Source organism: Halichoeres trimaculatus, unplaced genomic scaffold, assembly GCF_033239565.1.
Source record: "Halichoeres trimaculatus isolate MK-OKI-2021-1 unplaced genomic scaffold, fHalTri1.1 fHalTri1_scaffold_6, whole genome shotgun sequence".
NCBI classification, from domain to species: domain Eukaryota; kingdom Metazoa; phylum Chordata; class Actinopteri; order Labriformes; family Labridae; genus Halichoeres; species Halichoeres trimaculatus.
This window is the reverse complement of record NW_027437184.1, coordinates 8,021,070-8,047,198: the sequence shown is the minus strand read 5'-3', so window position 1 is coordinate 8,047,198 and position 26,129 is coordinate 8,021,070. Positions and strand designations below refer to the sequence as shown.

Here is a 26,129-nt window from a genome sequence, read left to right as displayed (position 1 = left end):
AACACACACGGAATAATTGATTGATTGAGGGTTTTGTTGTGGCCCTGACATCCACCACCTGTGTGGCACTTTGATGATGATTCTCACATCATGTTTTTGTGCTCTGCTTGCTTGACAAGTGTTCAGCAGTTATCGCGTAATCAGTGTGAGCTGACCTTCTCCTCTTTCCTCTTTACGGCTGACTGAGTGGATCAGACCTTTGTGACTCCCTGTTTTTCTCTCATCTAACATCTCACACCCCTGACTCACCCCTTTCTTCCTCCTGCATTTTTAGCACTCAATTATTGTGCAGTTAACAGCAGATGAAACACTGCTTTAACCACTTCTCTTCTTCCTCTTTTGCAGCTCTTGCAGGTAAAATCTCTCCAACCAGCTCTGATGCCCTCCTCAGTTCCTCGGCAATGACAGCCAGCCTGTCGCCACCCAATGTGTACCTCCCTGCCAACTTCAAAATGTCCAATGCACAACTGGCCTTTTTCTTGCGGGAAGCTCAGATCACAGGACAAACAGTTGGCGGCAGCAGGAGCAGCAGCAGCAGTCCCAGCACGGGACACCCGCTGCAGCGCTCGGAGAGTTTTGTGGTTTTCCAGACAAAAGACCTCCCTGCCATCAACGTCAGCTTTGGGCCTTTCGCACAGGACCAGGCTCTGTCTAAGGAGTTGCTGCAGCCAGCCAGTCCTCTGGATATCCCCGGGCAGCTAACTGTCAACTGGAAGGTACGGGCTTTCATTGTCCAGGCGCGGGTCTTCTCCAACAACCCCACAGTTCAGGTGTTTTTCTACATTGCCGGTCGGGACTGGGATGACTTCAAGGCTCAGGACAAGCTGCCCTGCGTCCGTCTACACGCCTTCAGGGATGTCCGAGAAATAAAAACATCCTGCCGCATGAAAGGCAACCTTGCTCAATGCTTGGCTCAGTTAGAGCTGCCTCCGTCCTGGTTTAACACCAATGTGGCCCCTCTGGGACGGAGAAAAGGCTCCAATGATGGGCTCCTGGATGGGCTAACCAGTGAGACCCTCCAGGCTGAGCTGTACTACACACTGCATGGTCCTAACCCAGATGGGGAGTGCAGTGAAGGCTCTGGTCATAGGGGTGCCGGTGCTTCCAGGGGAGAACCTTTGTCACAGCACCCTCTACTGCGCATTGGGAGCATCAGCTTGTACCAGGCCAGCCAGGAGCAGCTGCTGGTGGACAAGCAGCTGGACAAGAACATGTTCCTCAGGCTGCCGGAGAAGCCCCTGAAGCCTGGAGAGACCCTGAAAATCTTCCTCTACTTGATGCCCAACTCCACTGTGGAACAATTCACCCTCAAGTAAGTCTTCTTCAAATGTATACAGATGCCAAACTGTGTTGTTCTGATTTCTTCCACATTCATGCAGTTTCCTTCCTGGATTGCCACATTTAATGTGTTTATATTCACACATTTACCCTTCGGAAAAAAAACATGATCAGGTTGTTTACATGCACAGCAGAAGCTCATTTTGTGAATGTTGCTGTTTCCCTGCAATCATGTACACAAGAATTATTGATGAATGGTTTATCTGCCTGCTTCCCAGCAGACCTCTGCAAACATAAGTCATTCCCATCCTGTCATAAACTGCACTCTAATATCTCCCTTTATAATTATGCACGTAGATAATAGCCTGCAATTTGTCCACGGTTTAGGCTTAAGGCTGCATGTAAGAGAGCTCAGCACTGTGGATGCTGCATCTTACAAGGCCCCCAGTGGGCATGCATAAAGGACATATAGGATTTACATGTCCATACAGCCCCTCCATTAACAGAACAATTATCACAGTCTCCATTACAGACCTGCTAATCATCCCCATTCTGAGCAGCATAATGAGGTAAAGGTTTTGCATAACCTCGAAATTAATCGCAGCATTTTATGACGCCGTTGGATCACTTTGTGCATGTAAGTGTGGCCAACATTATGTAACCACAAACCATGCAACACTTTTGTCTCCGGCTTTCCAGCTCATGATGCTTCACCATTTATGCTCATTTTAGGTCTGTAAGAGCCAAATGAGCATGTAATCACACATTTCATCCTTCCCATTAATTTCCCCCTCACTGAGCCAAGTGATGTGTCAGGTGTAATTAAATCCAGGTAAGATAAAAAGGAGGCGACAGGGTTAAACTGTGAGCAGACTGCGTGGTTCACCTTTTTAAAGTGGTGGATTAACATCCGGTGATTTTTGTTTTTACTCTTAGGGAAGGACTGTATGAATAATTTGCAGTGAACTGCTGCTCGAAGCAGATTGTGTTTAGAGGCACAAGGCCTGCTCTGTTTGAACAGGTAATGGTGGAGGATCAGGTATTAAATGCCTCACTACAGAGCAGGATTTCAGGTTCATGCTGTGTTTCTCTAAAGGAGGGAGAAAGGAGTGTGCAGTGCTGGCAACAATGATTTTGATCACTTACAGTGTCCTTCCTCCATCAACTTGGTCAGACAGGATCAACAATGCACTGTCCTCACCCTGCAGCAGCTTCCTGATGAGGAGTGGTTCAAAGCTCTTTTTGCTCTCAGAGGAGCAGTGATGAGTAGCCTTTTTAGGAAAACTGCAAAATAACTTCCTAACTCTCCCAAGATATAGCCACAGAGTGCAAAGTTGGCTTTTTTGACCAGTGGTAACTTGGCTAAAAGGTTACTTTTACTTTTCTTGGAGTGAAGCAACTTCCATGTTTTGTGGCATTGCCTGGCTCAAGGCGACTGTCATGCAGCGCTTTAGTCCTGCTTTAATGTTATACTTTGCTTTTGCAGACTGTCTGCTACAATTTGGTGTTAGTTGCAGGTTTGTCAATTTGTTACCTGACAGTTTTGACAATTATGATGACCCAGTACATATTTCATACTCCGGATCTTAGTAACCAGAATGTTGACAGGATCCGGATCATACTTTGACATCCGTCAAAAAATTATGGTGACCTTGTCTTGTGTTGTTTTGCAAAGCAATCCAACAATTTATCGTGGAGTTATAAACACATATGGTGAAAACAGCCCTATTACACAATGATAAAAAGTCCTTTAAAAAATATCCTGGATCCAGACAGTGATCTGGATCACCTCCAAAATTTAATCACTTCTTCCTTATCCCATTTTTGACATTTCCCGAAAATGTAATCTAGATCAGTTCGTTACTTTTGAGTTATGTTGTTCACAAACAGACAAACCCTCCCAAAAACATAACTTTGGCGGAGGTAATGAATTAATAAAGATGCTGTCTGAGCTAAATGTGAGGTAATATGTTAGAAGTCATCCTACCAACTTCTGGTTATTAATAACTCTGCAGTTTGTAAAGTTTGTTTGCACTTTGCCTCTAGTATTATTTGTTGAACTGAGTCTGACTTACAATACTTCAAGCAACATTAATTTAGCACGAAAATTAAAGCAGGTATGCAAGTGATTCCTGGCGCAATGACTCTTATGTGGCGCTTTCCTGGAGAAAAGCAGGCTGGCTCTCAGTCTATTCTCAAGTTGAACCATTTCTGGATAAGCACCAGGACCGATGAAGTGGAAAAAGGATAAAACAGAAAGTTGCTTCAAGAGTAGGATGCTGGGGGAAGGTTATTTTGGTGCCTTTTTCCAGCTTTTGAAGTGGAAACACAAACAGTTGTGGAAACTGATCAGGCCCACTTGGTGGAAACAGATGTGCTCCAAGGAATCCCACCAAGGTTAGGACAACCTCACAGGGGCCCAAATGGCATAAAACAGCTGCGTGATCCCTCATCCCCTGAAACCCTCTCTCATTACATTAATCCCCTTTAAATTAATATTGCAAACTCCAACAGCTCTGTTCTTGGTTTCTTCCATCCTCTTGATGGAAATATCTGAGTCTCAAGTTGCTGAATGTAAAGAACAAGGCTCTTCAGAGCTCTTTCTCTGAAATCAGACACTTGCTCCGGTGTCTGTGAGAGCATCAAGAGTGAGATGCAATAATGAAGCTGTGGTTAATATGCTTTAAGATCCATTATTTCTCATTTCAGCTCTGCAGGAGGATCTGGTTGATTTTTTTTATTTCCTCAAACACTTGAGGAGAAATTAGTATAAACGTGACTGATGTTATATCAGCTAAAAGAGGTTTTGACTCATCACATCCCGCAAAAGCAAATAATTCAAGTGTAAGGGAAGCGTCTGACAATCAAAGCATGTTTTCTGTTGCTTTTTTCACAGTTTAGACACCTCTAGCATCCTTAAATCTCAGCTAAACAGGTCTTTCTGTTTCTCCACAGCAACAGTATTCACTTTAACATACTCTGACATTAAAACTCTCTCCAAAGGACTATAATGTGAGAGTAAATACTGTTTGCCAATGTTAAGTTCCTGTGCTTGACCCTCTGCCTATCGAGATGGAGCAGAGGGAGCAGGAGGCTCAGCTCAGCTTGGCTCACCTCTCCAGTCTTTGCACTTCTTCCCTCGCTTGTCAGTGCAACAGGCAGGGTTAGAGAATAAATGATTATCTGCTTTTGACGCCGCAGTAGGAAAATAATTCTTTCTCGAAGGCATCAGGAGGGAGTGAAACATGAGGAAATAAGAATCACAGGAGTGATGATGAAACACACTGTAAATATGACGGCAGTAATCACAGCTGAATCTCTTTCAGACCTAATCTCAGAGATTTTCTGGGTGTTAATTAAGCCTCAATAACTCATTAAGCTCCAAGAGAGCGCCGGTTAAATTTCTCCCTCTGGAAATCATTTATTTATAGGTGCTCTATATCTTTCAGCATGAGGGGCTTTAAAGGTTACGACCCTTAAATTTTAAATTTTAATCAAGATTAGATTAAAAAGGTATGTGTGTAAAACTCCTCCACAGGCACAGAGCCCAGAAACTTCTCCTCTTAGTCCACTGTTTTACCCAGCTCTTCAACAGGGTTCAAAAACTGGACCAAAGTCACTCATATCTCTCAGGTCCAGTGTATACATCTGTGCATTGTGAGCATTGTGGTATCTTAAGTGGTCAGATTGCCTGTTTCTGGTCTTGCTTTTTTTACTTAATTATTTATTTTTATTAACAGCAATTTCATGTGTATTATGTTTTATTGGAGCTTATACATGATGCATGATCATAAAGCAGTTATTAAGAGAAGGGAGGCAGAGAGAAGAGGTCAGAGACGGAGTCAGGATTTTAGTTCTGGGTGGGCCAGACAAATTTTAGTTGGGCCTTAAGTTGCAAAAGTTTGTAGATCATTAATTTAATCAATAAAAAGTGACTGGCAATATACACTATGTGTGGTTTTAAAGCTAATTTGGAAGCTTTTTTGACCTTTAATTTGCATTTTTGCATTATAAGATGGAAAAGCAGGACATAAACCACAGTAAAAAAAAAAAAAAAAAAAAAATCTACAGTCTTTCTGAAATAATGTTCTGATTCCGCCTACATGAAGTTGAATGTTTCATAACTAAAAAAAAAAAAAATCCAGAAAAAAACATGGCTCATTTTACAAAGACGGAACATTTAACCCCAACAAAATGAACATGAAGAGACAATTTTTTTCACCATGCTTTTTAAAACTGATTTGAAAATATAAAAATTATTTTAAAAAGTTTAGAGTGGGCCAGGGACCCTTGGGCCCACCCACAAAGCTGCCCCTGGGAGAGGTAGTGGTATGCTAAGCTGGTGTACGGTGATTCCAGAAATGTTGTAAATAGACATGAACTGATCGATCAGTGCCGATTTTCCTTAGTTTTGGGGGATCTGTGATCAGTGATCAGGTATCGGTGATCGGCCCATCCTTACAAATGAAACTGATCTTATATACCTCCAGGAAGGTCTGACAGCCAGCCATTGTTGCTTTTTGCTCTGAGACCTAAAACTCAGGACACTTTATTGGTTGTTTAAGTTAAAACACAAAGATTTTGTTGTTTCACAGATATCGATCTATGATTTTCGATAAAATTAGATTGGAACATTGAAGGTATATGCTGTCACTTATAAGAAATAAAAAATAAAAATCGGTATCGGCCGAAATTGGTATCGACAAGTCAGACTTTTTAAAGATAGGTGATCGATGATAGGCCAGAATATTGTGATTGGTGCACCCCTAGTTGTAAATATAGGAATCACAATGCCGCCCAGCAGTACAGACATCCTCAGGTCTCAGAGTAAGGTGTCAGAAAGATCCTCTGTTGTTTGTCAGACCTAAGACCAAAGTCCCTCAAACTAAGCTACTTCAGAAAAGAAAGAATAAAACATGTACAGGGCTTTTATTTATATTGAAATTAGCAATGGCGGCAACTAGGGGTTAGTGTGTGTAAGTTGCTTGTCGCCAGTAAACCTGCATGTTCAGCGTAGTCGTTCAAGTAATAAAAGTTTAGGTAATAATACAAATAACAAGTTATTTGTAAGGCGCTTCTGGAAATCACTATAATTTGCCCTAAGCTGACGCTCTTTTAAACAAACTTGTGATTTATATCTCTCAATTTGACTGTCGTCCTTAGGCTCATTCTTTAAACAGCTCTAAAATGTTGAGGTTTTAGGGTTTTAGCTGTGATCTTCTTCCTACTGTATAATACATGTAGGGTTGTATATGCTTTTTTTTCCTTCTCTCTTCTTCTTCTGCCTGTTTAGTTTGAGGCAGCTTTGGCTGAAGGCTGAGACACTGAGGAGGATTTCTGCAAACCTGATGCTTTTTCATTGAGATCTTACTCTGACACCTGCAATGTCCTAGGGCTTACACATCGCAGGTGTAGTTACATCTGGGAGGAAATGCACATCAGGCTATGAGTGTAGGCTTCCTTGTTGGGAAAGCAATACAAAGAGGCTGCAATGTTGACTTAACAGACCCCATAAACAAAAGAATCTACTTTAGGGGTTCCGAAAAGATCCCTAAGATTACGAGCTTCTGCTTTAATCATAGGCTGTCACAGTATAATGAGTCTAATTTAGGAAAAATCGTCTGAATGAACTAAGTAATATAGCTTTTTGTTTGTTTTGTTTGTGTTGAGTTGGCTGAAACCTGGACTCAGATTAGGATTTAGGGTTGTGTATGTGACTTCACCAGAGTCCAAACCTGCAGGAATCTAAAGCCTCCTCCTGAACTCCTCCACAACAACATTTTTCACTCCCTAACGTCATCTCCTGTAAAATATATCATGCAGTGTCAGTCATATTATTCTGTTCTCACAAAGTCCTCCATAACACAGAGCCTCTCCCTGACAGTGCTCTTCACTTCCACTGATGTATGCCTTTTGTCTGAAATCTGTATTACAAAACAGATTCATTGAATCAGAGAAAACAGCCGCAGTGGGAATCTGTCCGTCAAGGCGTGGGGCGACAGAGTTACAGTAGGGCTTTGTAGTACAAGGGGAAATCTTTGTCTTATCCCCCGCCTCTTAAAACATTTAGCTGACCATGTTAGCATCAGTGCAGCATCACAGCTCTTTGGCAGGCAGATTCTTTGTGCCCCTCGCTGGGATGGAAATGAGGAGAGATAAAACAGGAGGGTTAAAAAAAGAGAAGGGAGCAGGGAGAAGAAAGCCCAGTTTGAGCTTCCTGAGTGACTCCACTCAATAGGTTGTGAATTCAACAGTTCTGAAAGCCAACTGTGGAGTCATACCCACGCATCGAGGAAGCTGATTAAAGATGCAGTAAGGAGCATCTTTAAAGATGAATCAGAGGACCCCCCTCCCTCTCTCTTTCCTCCTCTGGCTCTCCATCCTTTCTTCCAATTTTCCTCTTTCACAGTGGCCCGGCTTTGAAGCTCTTTGACTTGTTATTGCAGAAGATGGCACGGCAGGCGGACAGAGGCCACAGCCTGGCCACTTGTGGAATCTGCCCTAGTTTTCCCCAGCGCTGTCAGAAATGTGTGCTCGCATGGGTACATTTCATGCATTGGGAAAGGGAGTAGTGATGTGTCAAATTCAGTTGCCATGGCGATACAATAAAAAATGTGCGTGTCTGTGTTTAATGTTATCCAGCATGGGGTGCTTGGCATTTTGCAGAATCATATTACTTCTCCAGATGAGTTTCTTTCCTGTTTTAAATGTCATTTTAAAATCACATCTTTAATGATCTGCAGTATTTTCTACCTAGAAGCACAGACTGATTTACTGCTTGAATATCAATACCTCCGTCTATCAATACTGGGGTCATGACAGGTGCTCGGCACATCATCATAAACTGTATCGATGGAGCATAAACCAAGAGCTGCTCTTGTCCCCAGTCTCACAAAGTTAAAAACAGAAATATGAAGGAAAACAATAAAGGGAATCTGCTTTAGATTAAAACTTCCAAAATTTGTAAAGAGAAGTTTGGAATTAGCTTGCCACAAGACCCCAAAGGTGACTTAAACCAGCACAATCTGAGGCTATTTTCTGTTTGTTTTGGATTTACCTTTTAGTGTATTCCCTCAGCAGGAGGTCCCTGTTCTCCGTCAAGGTCAGCCACTTTCCAATAGACCTTAAAAAGCTGGGTTGGTTTGCATGCTGCTAGCTTGGAGGATATTACTACCACTAATTTATTTAAAGGGACCTTTCAAATCACTCAAGGTTGCCTAAGGCATAGTTTAAAAGTAGTAACAATACAGAAAGAAAGATGTGTTTTCAGGTAGGATTTAAAAATAGAGGGTCAATGGCACGGCTGACTCCTGGGAGGAAGTTCCTGAGACCAGAGTCAAAGGCTCTAGACAACATGTGTCAAACTCAGACCCCGTTTACACAACAACTTTTCATCCAAAAAAGCTATAAAGCAGTGAAAAAAACTGTGTTTACATGGAAACACAGAGGGACTGAAAACACTGCAGTAAGCATGCCAGGCCCATAGTTGGCACTGTAACTGTCTTGTCCAGAAGCCGCTGTAGTGAGATCTCCACTGAAGTAGAGCTCAGCTGTCTTAGTGTTTACACGGCAATGGTGTTGGCAGTGTTTCAGTAAAATTCCACTTTGGAGGCTGTTTTCAAAAGTCTGCGTTTAAGGTTAGCTAAAAAGTCGTTTCTGTGTCAACACGAGGCTGAAACGCAGCAAAACATTTGCGTTTCACTCTAAAACCATTGTCATGTAAACAGCCCCTCAAGGTCCGTGGGCCAAATGTGGCCTGCTAGGCCATTTTATGTAGCCGGCAAGATCTTTAAAGGTCTAATTGTCTTATAATAAATAAGTCAAAAGGCTGCATTGACTATAAACTATGTTTCCCAAGCCACCTACTGATTATGTTGCCCGCTAAGTGATGGCATCATCCTGCTAGATTACAGTGTTTTCACATCAGTGCCATTTTCCAAAGAGGAACTGAGAAATAAAACAATGATCCCAAAATGTCCAGGAAGAGAAAAGTTGATGCAGATGGGAGGCTGTTTTGAGAGATGGGGAGGTGATTATGTGTTTGTCCTTCAAGGAGAAAAAGAGGGTGTCTGTTGTGTTATGAGGCCGTGGTGGCGGTTGTCAAAGAGTACAATCTGCATCTGCATTTTGACACCAAACATGGAGCTAAGTACATCTCAGTGTTCAAGAAAGCCACAACCAAAAGCATTCAAAGCCAGCTTTATGGTGGCCAAAGAAAGACTTTTTTATATTTATACTGAAAGACATTTAATACTGTCTTACAGTTACATCTGGCCTTTTGAGGGTAACCATTATGCTGATGTGGCCCTCAGTGAACATGAGTTTTACACCCCTGCTCTAGACCATTGACAGTGTTTTATGTGTACATAGTTTCTATGAAGTCACCCATCTGTTTATAGAGCAGAGTTCTAAAGTCTATAGACATCAGGCGCCAAATTGAAAATGCTAAACTTAAACTAGCTTTGATCAAAGTGGTGTGTAGTTTTTTGCAGCCAGCCTTGAGTGGACTCTTCGGGAACTATGCAGTGACTTTTTAGGCCCATCTTTCTGTTTTTTATTTTTTTTATTTTTTATTTTTTGCTGTAGTCAGAGCAAGGGATTTTCACCTCTGTACGTTCAACGCTAGCTGATCCCATCCTGATTCAAATTGATTTGTAGTTCTTCCTTTCTCCTGCAGCGTCCCTTACATTAGATGCACTTTGGTGATGACCTCATTTAGCAACTTTTAAGGCAGCCAATATCTACTTTTCTCACTGAAGAGTTGGCAAAACTGGCCACAGGTTGCAGCTTGCCTGAGACCCAATGGTGATCAAGCAGCCGGGTGATGACCTGAGTGTGTGTGGGTGAGTTTATATGCTGAAACTCAGCGAGAAATGGGGGAGTATGTCTGGAAATGAGGAGCATCTTGAGGTCAGCGGGTTTTTTGAGGCTGTACTTTGTTGAAGCAGAGAGGAAGGTTTTAGAGGCGGTAAAACTCAGACAGTGAAAAGGACGTTAAATTCTGTACAAACAAGGTCACTTATGGTTGATGTGCACTCAAAACCTATGAGTCATTCTAATGGCTTATTTTTTCTTCTTGCCTTGTTGTTTCAAAAAGTTAGTGCTTGTATGAAGTAAGAAATATTGAGGTTTCTGGTTTATTTGCAAGTTGAAGGACGGGAAAGAGTCATATATGTTGCTTAACCTGAAGAACACTTTTGACTGCAGGCAGGTCGTGACATACATGTAGGTTTTCTCCATGATGAGTTGTCAATGGAGACTGTAATGAGTCAATGACATTTTCACAGGAGTAAACGCTCATCCTCCTCTACGTGCATGGCTCCAGGCTCCTGGAAGCACTGCAGCACTCCTGAGCCCTGGGTAAAACATGCAGTATTCAAATGCCCCAGCTCCAAATAAAGGCTGGAGCGGAGACAGTGCAGTGGAAGCCAGAGAGAGTGACCCACATTCAGCAGCAGTGGCTTCATCCCCGGCAGCTAGATGGTCGCTCGCGCCTCATAGGAAACACGGAAACTTCCTGACCTCAGCCTCTGCTTCCTGCCAGCTCCGCGGTCTTGCTGCGCTCCGTGTCCCACGCCTCCCTGTCACTGTCAGTGTCAGCTCGTCTTTTCTCGGCGCTTTGATGGGAAATGTCAGCACCTCTCACTGCGGAGCGTATGCATGTTCAGATCATATGACTCGGGTAGTGATGACTCCGCCGTGGGCTGTCTTGTCACGACACACTGGGTGACATGGGGAACCGCTGCTTATCAGCGTCTCATGTCTGATATCAGAGAAGGAGGTCAGGGGAAGCTCCTCCGCGATCATAATGACGGGATAAAAACAGTGATTAGGCCAAACTGAGCAGCACTGCTCCTCGCTCCTTTCCTCCTCTCCTCCTTTCTGTTTTCCTTTTTGGGCTGTGACCAGGCTTTTTGAGGTCAAGCTGCAGGGGGGAAAGCGTTTGCCATTGTGAACTTTAATCTGTGTGGATCTCCTCTTAAAGGCCGTTGGCACAAAGCACAAAGGGGGGATATACAGTATGTGCCAAGATTTTAATGAAATAGGCTGTTTTGTGCTCAAGTTAGTTTTTAATGCTTACAGAAAGTTGCATGTGTCAGCTCTCTCCAGCCGCCGAAAAGAAGATATTTATGCAGGTTTATTCCAGCGCTTGGCTACCGCCGGAGTAATTCATCTCTTTTTTAACCTTGAATAGGTCGGCTGAGTAACGTTATTTGGGTAATTCTGGTATAACTGCTCGGAGGATTCTTCTTTTAAAACCGCATGTACTGAGGCGTCTCTGGTTAGCTCAGCATGTAATTGAGTTTTTCGGCTTGGTTTGGAGACCAGCAGTGACCCCGGCACAGCCAGTTAATGAAGACATTCTGTCTATCTCAACCAAAACCCACAAAGTTCACCTCAGTCCAGTGTAGAGCTGTAAACTCATTAGCTGTTTTCACAAACTCAATCTGAATATTCATTATTTTCCACCCTATCTGTACAGTTTGGCTATATTTACTTCTGTAAACAAGGTGATGATGTATTACACTTACAATTATTCACTTTTTTTTGCACTATGACTATGGAAAGTCACTCCAGCTCTTATTCATTAACTTATTTAACCCTGTTTGAACCGCTAGTGACCTCATTAAATAAATGTGTTTAACTTTGTCAGACTGACCTCTTATTCAATGATTCAAATTACAGCTTTCTTTATGCAAATTAATCATTTATTGCTTTTCGAGCAGAGGAACCAGGGTCCAAATCCAGTTCTGGATAGTACTTACCAGGGACCCTGTAAACTAAAAAACCACCTGTTACAGTCTTTCTGTTTCTCTCTGCACATTCATGTTTCTTTTTTATTTTGCAAATTAAACATTTCTTTGACACCGTTATATTTATTTTTATTTTAACTTAAATGAGTATATATTTTTTCCCTATCTGTACAAAGTTATTTATTATCATCATTATTATTATTATTATTATTATTATTATTATTATTATTATTATTATTATTATTATTACTATTATTATTATTATTTTAATTTTTGTATTTTGTTTTTATTTTTTCTTACTATTTAAGCTCAATTTTTTTTCTATTTTTGTAATATTTATTGTGTATTTACAGTAATTGTGCAGAGAGAGCGGGGTTAAACCGGGGTCAAATTCCTTGTATTCCTTGTATTGTACCTTGTATTCTTGAGATACTTGGCGAATTAATGCTTTTCTGGTTCTTCTGATTATTTTTGAGCAGAGGAACCAATGTCTATATCAAGTTATAGTTGGTACTTACCAGGGACCCTGTATACTGGAGACCTTCAGATGAACATGTCAGTGGTTATCTAGTTTACAACAGCTGTTGAAAGACAGAGGAAGTCCTCAGGAATGCATCCTAGCCTAGTTTTATAAGTGTCAAAATCTTATTAGATATGTATTTCAAGGCTGTTTGAGATGTGAGTTGAGGTGAAAAGTTGAAATACTGGTCAATCCCTGCAGTCTTCATGCTGCTTGATGCAGTTTGGGGCTTTTTGAAATGCCTTCTATCAGTGTCGGCTTTGTCACTTGCGCTTGTCCCCTTTTAAGTGCCATATTCATTGGCCATGCTATAAAGCACGATCAAAACCAGCACAGGTTGATGGTCCAAATGGCCTTTGTTGTTGTCTTGCTGCCCCCTGCTGGTATAGTGATGTGCTGCTATTACTTTTGTTTTTCGGACATGTCACTGACATGATTTGTATAATCTACCCTGGTCTTTGGCTTGTGATGGACATGCAGACAAACAATGGGTGACAGGATACCATGTAGTTCCTGGGAATGGTTTACCAGGAACAAATTTACCCTGGATCTTCCATTTGAAAAAATTCCTTTTTGTCTCTTTTCTAGCCAAGTTCTTTGTTTTTATTCGGTAAAAAGTGAAGTTTGCGAATAACATCATGGAGTGAAGGATGGTATCTTAAGTTGACTTATTTTCACACAGGACTAGAACCATGGCCTTATGTTTAAGTCCTTATTGTTTGATCTGTCAATCAGCACTCCGCCCCAAGTGAGCTTAGCTGTAGTTCTTCTGAGTCACTGCAATAATCCCATAAACTGAAGGAAGAGTAAAAGGTTTTTTAACGTCCCAAGCCTGCTGGTTTCTGCAGTCCAGGTGATATTGTCTGACTGCTTTATTTGACATTAGTATGAAGGGAATGTATCTGTGAGGAAACGGTTAACAACCTTCAGTTGAATCCTGGACGTTATCTCTCTCCATCTAAATCTGTGTCATCTTCAAAGTTGCTTAGCAGACTGTAAACAATGAGCAGACAAATACACTGGTGCTCCCAGACGCTTGCTGTCGTCAGACGACTACTGAAAGGTGCCAGACTGACTCAGAGTTGACCTTTGTTTTACACAAGGCTGAAAACCTGGATTTTTTTTAAACTCACGACAGAGATAATCCATTGTAGCTATTTAACTGCCTGTTTAACTGAGTTGTTTCTGACATCATGAAAGTTTCTGATGTTTCCAGGCTTTGTCAGAAATATTTCACATATTTTGTAACCTGATCACATTGATTTTAAAACTCAGTGTTTGAAGAGAGTCACACAGTTTCCCTCTATCTTCTCCTTCTTTAGCTCAGTAACAGGCTCTTGCATAGTTTAAGGGGTCTTCATAAATCCTTTTAAATTAATGTATAAGGAAAAGTACTGAGTGCTTTCCATTCAGGCTCTCTGCTCTTCTCTCCCTCTGTTTTTATGCACAGGTTTGGTTTTAAATCCCCTTCATCTTGAGTTAATCTAAAAATTGGCCACCGGAGCTCTGTCTCTGCAGAAATGTAAAGCATTAATTTTCCATTTGAATCCATCGCTCTTATTAAAATGTCATTGTGTGTTTGGCTGAGTGATTTGTTGCATTCATTTTGGGATATTGCCTGTAACGTTCAGCCTCTGTCATGTACATCTATATGTTAAACTCGTGTGTAGGTCTCATGCTTGAAGAGGTCAGATGATCTGATATTTGTTGGTCTGACAGATGGAGACACAAAGACAGACTTTTCCAGTTTTCCTGGAGCAAATTTGAATATTGCAGATCCTCCTGCAGACTGTTGGTTTATAGAAGGAGCTTGAGAGACAAATTGACAAAAGCTCAGAACTCCTCATTTCCTCGGTCTGCAAGGCAATCAAACAAGCAGGCCTCAGGTAAAAAAAAGTGTTTTTTTTCATTTGACTGCACAGGCTTATGTTAACTGCTTTATCTTTGTAAATTCATTTCCCCATGCCTCAAATGAAACTGCAAATCGTTCGATCGCCAAATGGGTTTGTTCACTTTCCAAAACACATTTCTTTGTTTTCATCTCGACAGGTTTATGTTCCGTCTTAGCCTCCCACAAAATGTGTTTGCTTGTGCTGCCGCTCAAGCTGTGAAATATTGTGCCGGGTCTAAGCACAGGAGTGTAGACTGAAGAGAAGTTTATATTTGCGGGTTGTTTCTCTAGTTTCAGAACGTTACTTCAATTATGTCTGTAGATCAGTCAGTCTCTTCCCGGCAGCGATGTCCCAAGACATGTTTGCTGGCAATCCAACGATCATAAAGACGGGAACACAGATAAAGAAAAGATTGAGACAATCATGCTTCCAATCCCATTGACTACTTTTTGACTGGAGGTTGGGTTTGTGTTTCTGGCCATGTTACCCTACTTAAAGAGGGGGTACCCTGCTTTATAGCAATTCAAACATAACGTGACACTGCTGGATGTTCATATTAAAACGTGTGCAGTTTTCAAACCACTACATGTTCATATGTTGTACAAATCCCTGAATTTGTCTGTAAAATGATCAAAACTGTCTTTTATGACAAAAAAAAAGAACTTGCTCGAGATTTTATGAGATCTTCACAAGATCTTCATGAGAAGATTATTCATTTAAAGCTAGTACAGGGGTATCAGAAGGACAGTCTAAAGCAGGGGTCTGCAACCTTTAGTTTCATAAAAGCCATTTTGCCTTACTTGGATTTAAGTCATTCAGGTGCCACAAAATCTACTTTATCTTCACAATTGAGACAAAAAGTGTATAAAATTCACAACATGGTAAAAATCTAGTGAATAATTGTCAAAATGAGAATTTGTGTTTTGAAAATGTACATGTGAAGTTTGTCTTTTTTTTAGTTTGCAAATACTGAAAAAAAGTTATTTAGTGTATTTCATAAATTTGCAAAAATTCATGAAGTTTCACTAAGTTGCAATTTTTTTCAAAAATGAGCAAAAAATAAATGAAACATTTTATTTCAAAATTTAGCTGTTTTTTCAAGAAATTAATAAAAATTTCAAATATTTGCAATTTAAAAAAATTAAATATAAATTGATAGCAAAAATGTACAGGAGTCCCAAAATTTTTTGAAGTTTACAAAAGTTTTTCAAAACCTTCAAACATTTTAGATATTTGAATAAAAAATGTGAAAAAATTGCAAAGATGAAAATAAATAAATAAATACATAGCCTTAGTGCAAGAGGTGATGCCTGATTAGTTCAGCAAAATGTTAACCCATGATTATATTTATGTGTCATGATGTCATCAATACCCTCTGTAAGAAAAATTGAAAAATCTTTATTTCGATAATTTTTTTTTTTAAAGCTACAAGGAACTACTGCAAAGGAGTCAAAGAGCAGCATGAGGCTTCAGAACTACAGGTTGCTGACCCTTGGTCTCAAGTATTGTTAGGGCCTGAAATGTAACAAACAACGTCAAATGGAAAGATGTAGTAAAACCTGAAATGCGTTCACTTTTTGCCCAAAATGTGACAACTTGTCACATTTTGGGTTGGTCATTACAATTTGAGTTTTATTACATTTTTTAGGTGCATTTTGGGTCTTTGTTTCATTTTGGGCCCTAACAAGCCTAAAATAAGTGCAGCACCCCCTCTTCCAGAAAATGTAAATGCTGTGTTTGAATGATTGACACCTGCACCTGACTGTAAATTGAATTTGACCAGACCTCTGATTCAGTCAGCAATTATCTGGTGTTTTTATTTGTTTTGTTTTGTTCTGTTCTAAATGATTGAAACTTAAAGACATAAATGGGATCTAAAAAGGAGGTTAATTCACCTTAATAAGAAGAAAGATATGAGAACCCAAAACATCTGCAAAAGTAACCTGATGAGAAAGTACAAAAAAACTCAACTGTCTTCTAATACTCCAGAAAAAATATTTGTGTTCACTAACTGGTGAAGTGGACATAGCTGCAGCCCCCTCATTCATTTCAGTCCTCAGGTTTGGCGTTTTGTCTTGAATCTGTGCCATTTTGCATCTTTGGTGCCAAAAGCAGTTATATTTGGCTGAGAGGGTGGATACTAATTGTCGTACACCTCCATCCTGAGTGCCAGTTTGCTGTGAGAGCGAGCTGTCAATCACTTGTAGCCACAGCTTGAAGCTTTATTATGGGCTCTTCTCTAAATAGGAAACAGGTGATGTGAAATAAAGTGTCAGCTGTTGTGAAGAAGGTTTGAAAGCACCAACTGAATCCATTAATTAGTCAGGAGAATTTCCTTGAGGCAAGAAGTCCAATAAAAACAATGATAACTCTTTCATAGATTTCTATAAAAATCAGTCTCCCTTTTTACAACCAAAGTGGCCCCAAGAGCCAAAACTATGTCCAGTTGGTACTCACATGCTGGGTTTTAATCTACATAGGAATAGGTCTTACTTCCCCTACATGGAGGTATTTTGATCATGTAAACACCACTGGTGCACATGACACTGTTTGCCCTGTAGTGTGGTTTGTGAAGCACTTAACCCTTTGCAAATATTTGCTAAGGTTCAAATGGCAAAAAAGCAGTGCACATTTCTCTGTGTTCTTGACATAGTAGCTGTTTTTTTTTCAAGGCAAAATGAATACTTAAAAGAGTTTCTAAAAAAGTGTGTCTAAAGCAGCTCTCAATGGACAGATCAGTCACAAGATTAACTTTAAAGGAAAAACAAATAAGTTGTTTATACTCATAAACCTTGATTTACAGCCTTTCAGCATTAACAGTGGACCAAATTACCCCACACGTCTGGAAACAACTGATTAATTCATCAAGGAGTTTTTTTTCGGCTGCAGCCTCTCCAGCTAAATATGCTGCAACCACTTTTTTAAATTCATGAAAAGTATTGGCTTTTTAGACTGTTGCTGGAACAGTTGGTGCATAACTTTTATCCCCTAAAGAACTGAGAGACAGAAAGCGCTCAGTATCTGATGCTTTTCATCTTGTAGCAGATTATGGTTTCGTGATCAGATGACGTTAAGTGAGGGGAAAGGCAATATTGTTGGAACTCAGACGAGGGGATATGTGTAGTTTGATAGGCAGGTAGTGAGGCGTCTGCCCTCAGAGGTTATCTTATTTCTGTCAGTAGCAAATATCTATCCCCCCATCCTCCTCCATTAGATAATTTCCTCCCTACAAAGCCACCCTCCTCCAACACACATCCCCTTACGCGGTTATCTTCAAACCTTTAGGGTTTTTGGCGACAACACTAAGATAAGCCATATTTCCTCTGCAGGCAGCCTCCATTTACCTGTCCCTTCTTCTTTCATGTTGTCGCAGACAGAAATTGGTGAGGTTTTATTACTATCTCTCCCTCCCTCCCTTCTTCTTTCTCTCTGCTTTTTTTCTTCACGATGCCTGCCAAGAGATTTGCTGAGCCAATCTGTAGTAATAGACACAGCTCTAGCCAGCGTGAAGGATTGAACTGCCCAGTAGGCTGCAGTTTCAAAGGAGGCAGTGGTGTAGAGAAGTTGCATCTTGCCACCGCGACTTAACTTTTTGATTTTAATGATGTACTCTCTCCGCCACGAGTGAGTGTTCTTCGCAGCTGTTATTTGCAAAGATGGACATCAAATCCTGTCCACAAAGATCAAAAGATGCAGAGTTTTCACTGCCCAGAGAGCGAGACTCTCACTTCTGGATGGTCACTACTTGCTACATTCCATTCAGAAATAAACCATAACAAGGTGTAACCTCATAATATCTTTATTTACTTGTTTCTGAGTTGGTCAGGTTGGTGCTTGAAGGGACTGTGGAGAGTTTGATTATGGCACGTCTGGGCCTCTTTGACAACACCACGCCGGCTGATGGAGTTCAGTAGTGAGAAAAGAGATCTGTGTTTTTCTCTGCTGAAAACAATTTTTGTAATTAATTTAGTAGTGATGGTGGATACAGGAGCCTAACTGTCAGACAGAAAAAGGACAGAAGAGCAGAAGGGAGCTGAACAAAAGAGCGATACAGCCCGAGCTAAAGGCTAAGACACAAGCTACAGGCTAACACAGGAGCTAAACTGTTTGTGCTAATGTTCATTCCAACCCACAGTCAGCAGTTATTCTGCAGTGGTCTGTTCAAACTTGAGAGTCCATCAATAAAATGAAGAGTGAGGTTACGTTAGCTCTGCTTGGTAGATGACTGGCAGGACATAGCTAACCAGGATTAACAAACATTACACACTACAGTCATGTCTTAAAGCACCGGGCTGCCAGCTGCACTAAATATAGACAGCTACTACTTTGCTTGTTGTCACGTTAGCCTACAGATACGTCGGAGCACCAGGCTGCGGATAGCACCACATATAGCCGTCGACTACTTCGCTTGATGTCAGGTTTCAAACTGTATCACTATATGTAACTGTCCTGATAGATACCTTACCTTGGCACGTTGTATCCAGTAAAAAGTTGTCTTAAACAAAGAAAATTTGCTTCAATATGATCTCCATTTAATTCCAAAACAAACACACGCCTCACTAAAAGTAATTTACGACAGTGTGCGGAGACTCCAGGCCAGAAGGTGGCGAGGCTGTCCTATTAAAACAGATGCTCCTCATAGCATCTTTCAGATAGAGATTGTAGAGTACAAACCACCTGAATTTGTCCACCTTCCCACCCTGCCTCCTGTTTTTTCTCCGCTCTGACCTTTCCACAGAACTCCTCAGTTGCCCAGTTTATAAAGACTCCCGAATAACACAGCTCTCATTTTGTTCTGTTTTATTGCGTCAACAGAGCAGGAGATCTATGTAAGGATGAGACTTGTAGGTTTACTCTCTCTGTCTGATCACCTGCACCAGAGCATCTGTCAGCCACCACAAGCAGCAGCAGTACAGATCTCAGAAGAAAATCTTCTTGTTTATTGCTTGTGAATGGCCTTCTCATATAAACTTAAGAATAAAACTTTAATAAAACACCTTGGCAGCTTCAAATATACTTTGGCGGCCTTTTCAGGTATCCCTCAGGTGTCTTCTGCGTGTTTGAAACTTTAGTGTTACGACTTTGTTTTTCTCTTTCCCAATTACAAGAAGAGGTAACATCTGCCGGATGCTCAAATACCTAAATGGGATGCACTTCTGGGGTTTTGAAATAGAGAAGGGTTGAGTCTTATTCTTCTGTTGGTTAAATTCTGTTTTAAATTGCAAGTTCAGTTTGAATTAACACCTTGTTCAAAGTACCAAGTGATGACTGTAGTCGCTGTAAAGGTGTGATAAATGAAGGTGTTATGTTGTTTTGAATAAGATATGTATATTCAGGGTGGGAAAAAACGACAACATTTAAAATATAACAACAAATGTTTCTTTTTAGACTTCACCTACTTCCAAAAGAAGTCTTAAAAGAAACATCGAATCACAAACATCCATACTGATGCTTAGCATTACCACACTTCAATGATTCAATACAATACCTTAAACCAGCGTTATTCAGTTAGTGGCCCGAAAGCAGCGGCCAAGTGATTAGAATTTGGGTCTGATGAGAAAAACATCTTTTAACGACAAGTTCCTACAAAAATTCCAACATTATTACAACTACTGACTGCAACACCTAGTGTAACCTAGCAACTAGCCCAATGCATTGTGTCATTGAGCAGGTGCGTATGAAAAGTTAACAGCAGTCCTACACGAGTGAAAATAGCACGTCTCTTTCTACCCTAAAACGAAAAATCAGTACAGATAATCATCAGTTAACCCTGAGTGGACTGGAAAGTATTTAGGTATTTATTTTACTACCAAGTCCAAAACCAAACCAATGTATTTGCTGTGCAATGAGCGCGTTGCAGTGCTGAAAGAATATAATGTCCGAAGGCACCACACTTCAAAACATGCTACGTTCTAGAGAAACTTTCCAGAGGGATCTCATGAGGGGGCGGCTCAAATTTTGAGTTTTACTGCATCTGACAACCAGAGCTGTACTACAGTAAAGCAGAGTTGCAAACCTTAGGAGAGGGCCACAGCAACTTCACTTGGCACCTAAAACTGTGCAGCCCAGCGCATATCCTTAGTCTGAAAATCTGGTCTAGCCAAATTTTTAACTAGAAAAGCACTCAGAGAGCACAGACCTCCACCAAGCAAATTGTGAGTTTAACACAACACATAAGTCCTACCTTAATGTTATACTCCCTTTCAGCAGACTGTGTGCTACAATTTGGTGCTAGCTGCAGGTTTGTACGATAATTTCTTACCGTGACCAGGTACAAATTTCATATTCCAGATCTTAGTATCCAGAATATATCCAGGATCTGGATCGTACTTTTACTTCTGTCAGAAATTATGGTGTCCTTGTCTTGTCTTGTTTTGCAAAGCAATCCGACCATTTATGGTGGAGTTATATTCACATATGGTGAAAATGGTCCTAACTTACAATGATAAAGAATCCTTTAAAAACATCCTGGATTCAGACTGCGATCTGGATCACCTCCTAAATTTTTGATCAAGATCTGTTTGTTACTTTTTGAGTTATGTTGTTCACAGACAAACAAAAAAAGACAGATGAACTCTCCCCAAAACATAACCTCCTTGGTGGAGGTAATTGAATGGCCCTGCCATAAACCTTGCCTTCAGTCTTGAAACCCTTGGTGGTTCAGATGTTGGTTCGGACAACGTGAGGTTACACGTGTTGTTGCAGCCTTGTGTTGACTGTAAACAGCAACTGGCTGGAAGTCATAACAGAGCTCAGGAGTGACAGTAGTCAGGCTTATTTCATGAAAGAAAAGCTGCTCTATGCCAATAAACAAATGTACCTTGGCAGAAATGCTTTGCCTTTTACGAAGCATAATGGAAGCAACGGATAAATGAATAATGAGTAAGTTAATAGGTTGAGAGCATACGCAGTGCTTGCCAATCTAAATGGAAGGAATCTGATAGAGACATGATTAGGTGTATGCATATTCATAAAAGATGGCAGCCTTCCAGGATGTCTTATCGAGGGATTGTAAATGCTTGAATTGAATTTTTCCGCTCCCTTCTAGCGGAGCAATATGCATGATGTGCCTCGTCACATTTCCTACCCTCTCCATGCTGTCATTTCTAACAGGGCAGTGCTCAGCCGTGCTTTCACTCATTGTATAGCCCTCTCTGCCTGCGAGTGTGGCATATTGTTCAAGTGTTCTGGCAGACAATCACGTGGGTACTCACATCCCCTGAAATTCAAATTCCCTGTCTCACAAAATGACAGTAGTTTGATGTCGCTGCCATTTGACTGAACAGAAAAAGCTGCATCTCTTTCAGCCTGGTGGAATTTGGCTCTCAGTTGTGTTTTCTCCCAGAAACTTTGAGTTCCAGTTGGCATACAGACACTTGGATCCACGCTGGAGAATTTTAAATGAAGGTCCTCAGTAATCATCTACAATCTGAAAGGGAAGGCAGATTTTAGCTGGCTGAGAAACTGCTCCCAGCGACTCCACCCATCACTTTGCAATATTTCCCAGGAGGACCAACCTGCAGCTAAGAGATAGGCCAGGTCTGTGTTTCTGTGAATGCCAGCTGTGGGTAAATATCACTCCTCTGCTGGGCGGCTGGAGTCTGCACTGATATTACTGCTGTTCCTTTATGGATGTTTTCTCAGAAGAACACCAGAAAGAGTTTGGAGAAACGAGTCTGGACAGTTTGTGGAGTCACATGTAGTGCAAAATCAAGCATCAAGGATATTTTCGTTATCCCCGAGGGGCAGGTTTTTCACAGCTAGCAGCACCATGAAACCATCATACAGGTAATACAAAAGAGTTATTCGCTAAAGTAACTAAAAACAGTAAAAGGAAATAGAATAACAGCAGATACAGAGCAGAAGACTGAACGTATTGAGTGAAGACATCGGTGCAAGTTATGAAAGAATATTACAATGACTTTTGTTATTAATACCAAAAGATTGAATGAGACTGTTTTCACCAAGTTAGCTTTTGAGGTTGGAGTGTCTTTTGGCTGTCCAGGAACTTTCTGACTTTGTTTCTGATTGGTGGAGCACCCACAGTGTTTTTACTCCCCCCTTGTTCCAAGATAAAGCCTTGTTTCCACCCAGTGGTCAGTTCGATTTGGTACTGGTTGGCTCGGTTAAGCCATGTCAGTTGGATAATAGCGTGACGTCATAGCAATGCGACACAGTGTACATCGCTAATAAATCTAACGAAGAAAAAAAAAACGTGACATTGTAATCGGTGCAGCAATGGAAGACATTCAGGAATTTGTCTTCTTTGTGATTGACATGTGGCTGTTTGATACAAAGCTCAATCAAGCTTTGTTTCAGAGAAGGCTGTGTGCTGGGAGAAGAAATACAGCCGCTGTCGCACACTAAGTGATGATTCTTTCAACCAATCAATGGTCTGCAGTGTTGTAGCTTCACCCTCTGGAATCAGATTGGTTTAGTCTGGCACCCCAACACAAGGCTCCCAAAAAGTGGGACAGCTCGTCTCGGTTATTTGGGGATCTGTCCTTGGGATTAGGCAGTGGAAAGACCACAAATGCGTGCCGTCCCAAGACGAACCAAACTAAACCACTTGGTGTAAACGCGTCTAGAGATGACAACTAGCTGGTAGCTTGATTTGATAACTCCTAGACAATGATCTTCTTTGAGCCTGATGGTGTGAATGTATCGCTGTCTGAGACCTTCATCTTCAGTAGGCTAATTTTTCATGCTAAAATGCCAGTCATGCTTTAAATGGCAGAGGGTGTTGGTGTTTCACCACAGGCAAATGATGGATCAAGGGAACCATGTAGTTCTGAGAATTTTGAACTGGCAAGTAAAAGTTCCTGGACCTTCTGGTCAAAAAGCACTTTATGATTCTTGACCCAATGGAGAATTCCCATTGTACAACTCAGTCTGGCCAGTGTGTCTGTGTGTGTGAGCTTCTTCTGGCTTTGTTCTGTTACATTCTGCTCCATCTCAGCTCCAGCAATCTGGTGGGAAAATTTCAATTGGGATAGCCCCTGATGTCTGAATTTCCTACTGGGAAGTCAGCGGATCCACACCACCCCAGGTTCACAAAAAGGATGGCTTCCCTGGGTATAAACTGAAAATAATCTGTTTTTTTTTACCGTTTCTGATTAGTGTTTGTCACACTACATCAGCCTTAAACATAGTATTGTTTGATGTTTTTGGAAAAGTTGCTGTTGTGTTATTTACATTCTTCATGTGGTATGTGCAAACTACACTACTACTACTACAGGGCATGCTAACAACTGCTAATAACTCGGAGATGACGTCTTTCCCACTCCTTTTTTCCCAGTTCTCATGTAAATGGAATGCATTACAAGCCAAACAAAAAGTCAGACACAAAAAAAACAAACTTTAAAACATCAGAATAAGACTGTTGATACTAGATCACATTTCAGAAACCCTCCAAATTCACCATCTGACTTTTAAAGTTGCTGGATTCCTGGTCCTCCTCCTTGCTTTATCATTGCCTCAGCTGCTCTGCACCAGCCCTGCATAATTTTTCAGTAGCTTTACCTTCCCAGCATGCATCTGCAGACTCTAGCTCAGTGGTTTGAGATATTATCTCATCACTTAGCAGATTAGTGCATGTAAAACTGGTAGATGAGCTTTTACATTGAATGCAAATAATGTTCTGCTGCTGTGATAAATGTTTTGAGCATGAGTCGTCCAACTGAATTAATATTCTTCCTTTCTTTGTACTTTAATGTAGTATGTGCTTTTACTTTAGTGTTAGCAGTTTCTTTGATTAACATGTTTATGGTTATGTGTGTGTTCGCTCATGTAGGAGGGTTAAAGAGAGTTCAAAGGGTGCCCCACATCACGCTGCTCTTTGCCTGTGGCTATATCTTGAACAGTATTGGTGTGACATCCCACATCAACAAATTGCATCTTTATGTGATCAGTATCATCTCCAAGAACAGTGTAATTGCTTCTCAGGCTGCATGCAGCTGGTCAGACTCCATCCACACACCCACATGTATCCTTCCTCCTCCTCCTCCTCTTCTTCTAGCCCAGCTCCTCACACCAACACGTGTGAAACCTTTCTCCTCTTTCATCTGCTTCCTTTGTTCTTCTAGGTGAGGAGCGGGCCTCGCGAGTGGGGTCGTGTTCCTGCCGCTGCGAGGTCATTACATTAGTCTGATTTCATTTTGAGCACACTCTTCAGATTTGATGCCTCACAGCAATCTAGGCCAGATTTGTCACGGCCATTTGCGATGCCCTCCCATGCTCTTTAATGGCTGCGCCGCACTCAAGCCTCACAGTCTGCTCCGAGTCATGAACTTTCACATTTATCACTTTCTTTCTTTTCAATTTAAGGAAGAATACAGGCAGTGCATCCTTAAATCACACCAGGGTTCGATAATATCGAGCAACCCAGTTAAAATGGGCATACATGACATTTTCCTTTTCTAATATTCAGTGTGAAGAGAAATAGTAACCATATTCAAGGAAAATAAATCCCCACAGTGCTGGGGTTTAGAGAGTGTGGTTGTCTTTGTTTATTCCACTGTGGGAAATGTTTTGTTTAAGAAAGCAATTGGTCTTGTTGCACTAGAAAGCATCCCACAGCAGAGGGACTGAGAGAGATGGAGAACAGGGTTGTTATTTCAGGCTCAGGCTGCGAGCATCTCTCCCAGTTTTGTGTTTTTTAAAACAGAAAATGAAAAAAAAATCTTTGACAAAATAAATCTTGTTTTCACTGTTAGATGATTACGAAGGCATGAAGACACAGGAGTGCAGATAAATGGAGTCCTGATAGCAGAGGTCGTAATTGGAGGGCCAGAAATGATTCTGACACAGACTTCATCCTGTTTCTGGAACTGCAGGATTTTTTAATGTAGATTTAGAGGAAGGCATTTTGAAGCGGGCGTAGGGCAGAAACTGTCAGCGGTTTTCTTCCTTTTTCTTTCAGGGAAAAGAAACAAAACATTAAGAGTAGTCGCTTTTACTGAAAGCTACCAATTGAGTAATACAGATACATACTTGCCATGCTGTAACGGCAGTTTTTGCATTAAAAGCCCTGTGAGGAAACCTGTAAGTGGTTTTGAAAAAGCCTCACTTTTATAAATTTGTCTGTTTACAATTCAGGATTCAAAAAGACTCAATCAGTGCTAAATTAGTCGATTTCTAAATGTCATTTCTCAGTTACTCTGTGCGGGACGCGTTTTCACCAAGCAGACCTGTTCGGTTTGGTTCGTCTCTGTACGGTGCGCATTTTGTGGCATTTCAACTGACTTTTCCTGGGACAGATCCCCAAAAAACACAGGCGAGCCGTCCCCACTTTTTCGGACCCTTTCGTATGGGTGCCACACTGAACCGATCCGCTCTCGGAAGGTGGAGCAACAACATTGCAGACCGTTGATTGGTTGAAAGAATCATCACTAACCCCACAGCAGCTGCATATCTCCTGGCGGCACACAGTTTACCCTGACACTAAGCCCGATTGCACTTTGTATCAAAGGGCTACATGCCAATCACAGAGAAGACGAAATGCTGCATGTCTTCCATCTATGCTCTTTGTTTACTGTGTCGCGTTTTTCTTATTCATTGGATTTATCAGCAGGGTACGCTGTGTGGGGCTGTTACGGCGTCATGCTATCATTTAACAGCTGCGACTTTCAGCATCCAGCTTACACACAGCCTACCACAAGAGGGCACAGTTTGCTGTGGAAACGC

General features: G+C 41.2%; 1 protein-coding gene across 2 annotated transcripts in view; it reads left to right on the top strand.

The window, feature by feature from the left end:
- Positions 1-26,129, top strand: part of tmem132e (transmembrane protein 132E) — a 612,961-nt gene that overhangs the window by 413,315 nt on the left and 173,517 nt on the right. For both annotated transcript variants that reach the window (XM_074671622.1, XM_074671621.1), the window contains exon 2: positions 346-1,312. In XM_074671622.1, the coding sequence (XP_074527723.1) occupies positions 346-1,312 (967 nt within the window). The remainder of the gene's footprint in view (positions 1-345; positions 1,313-26,129) is intronic.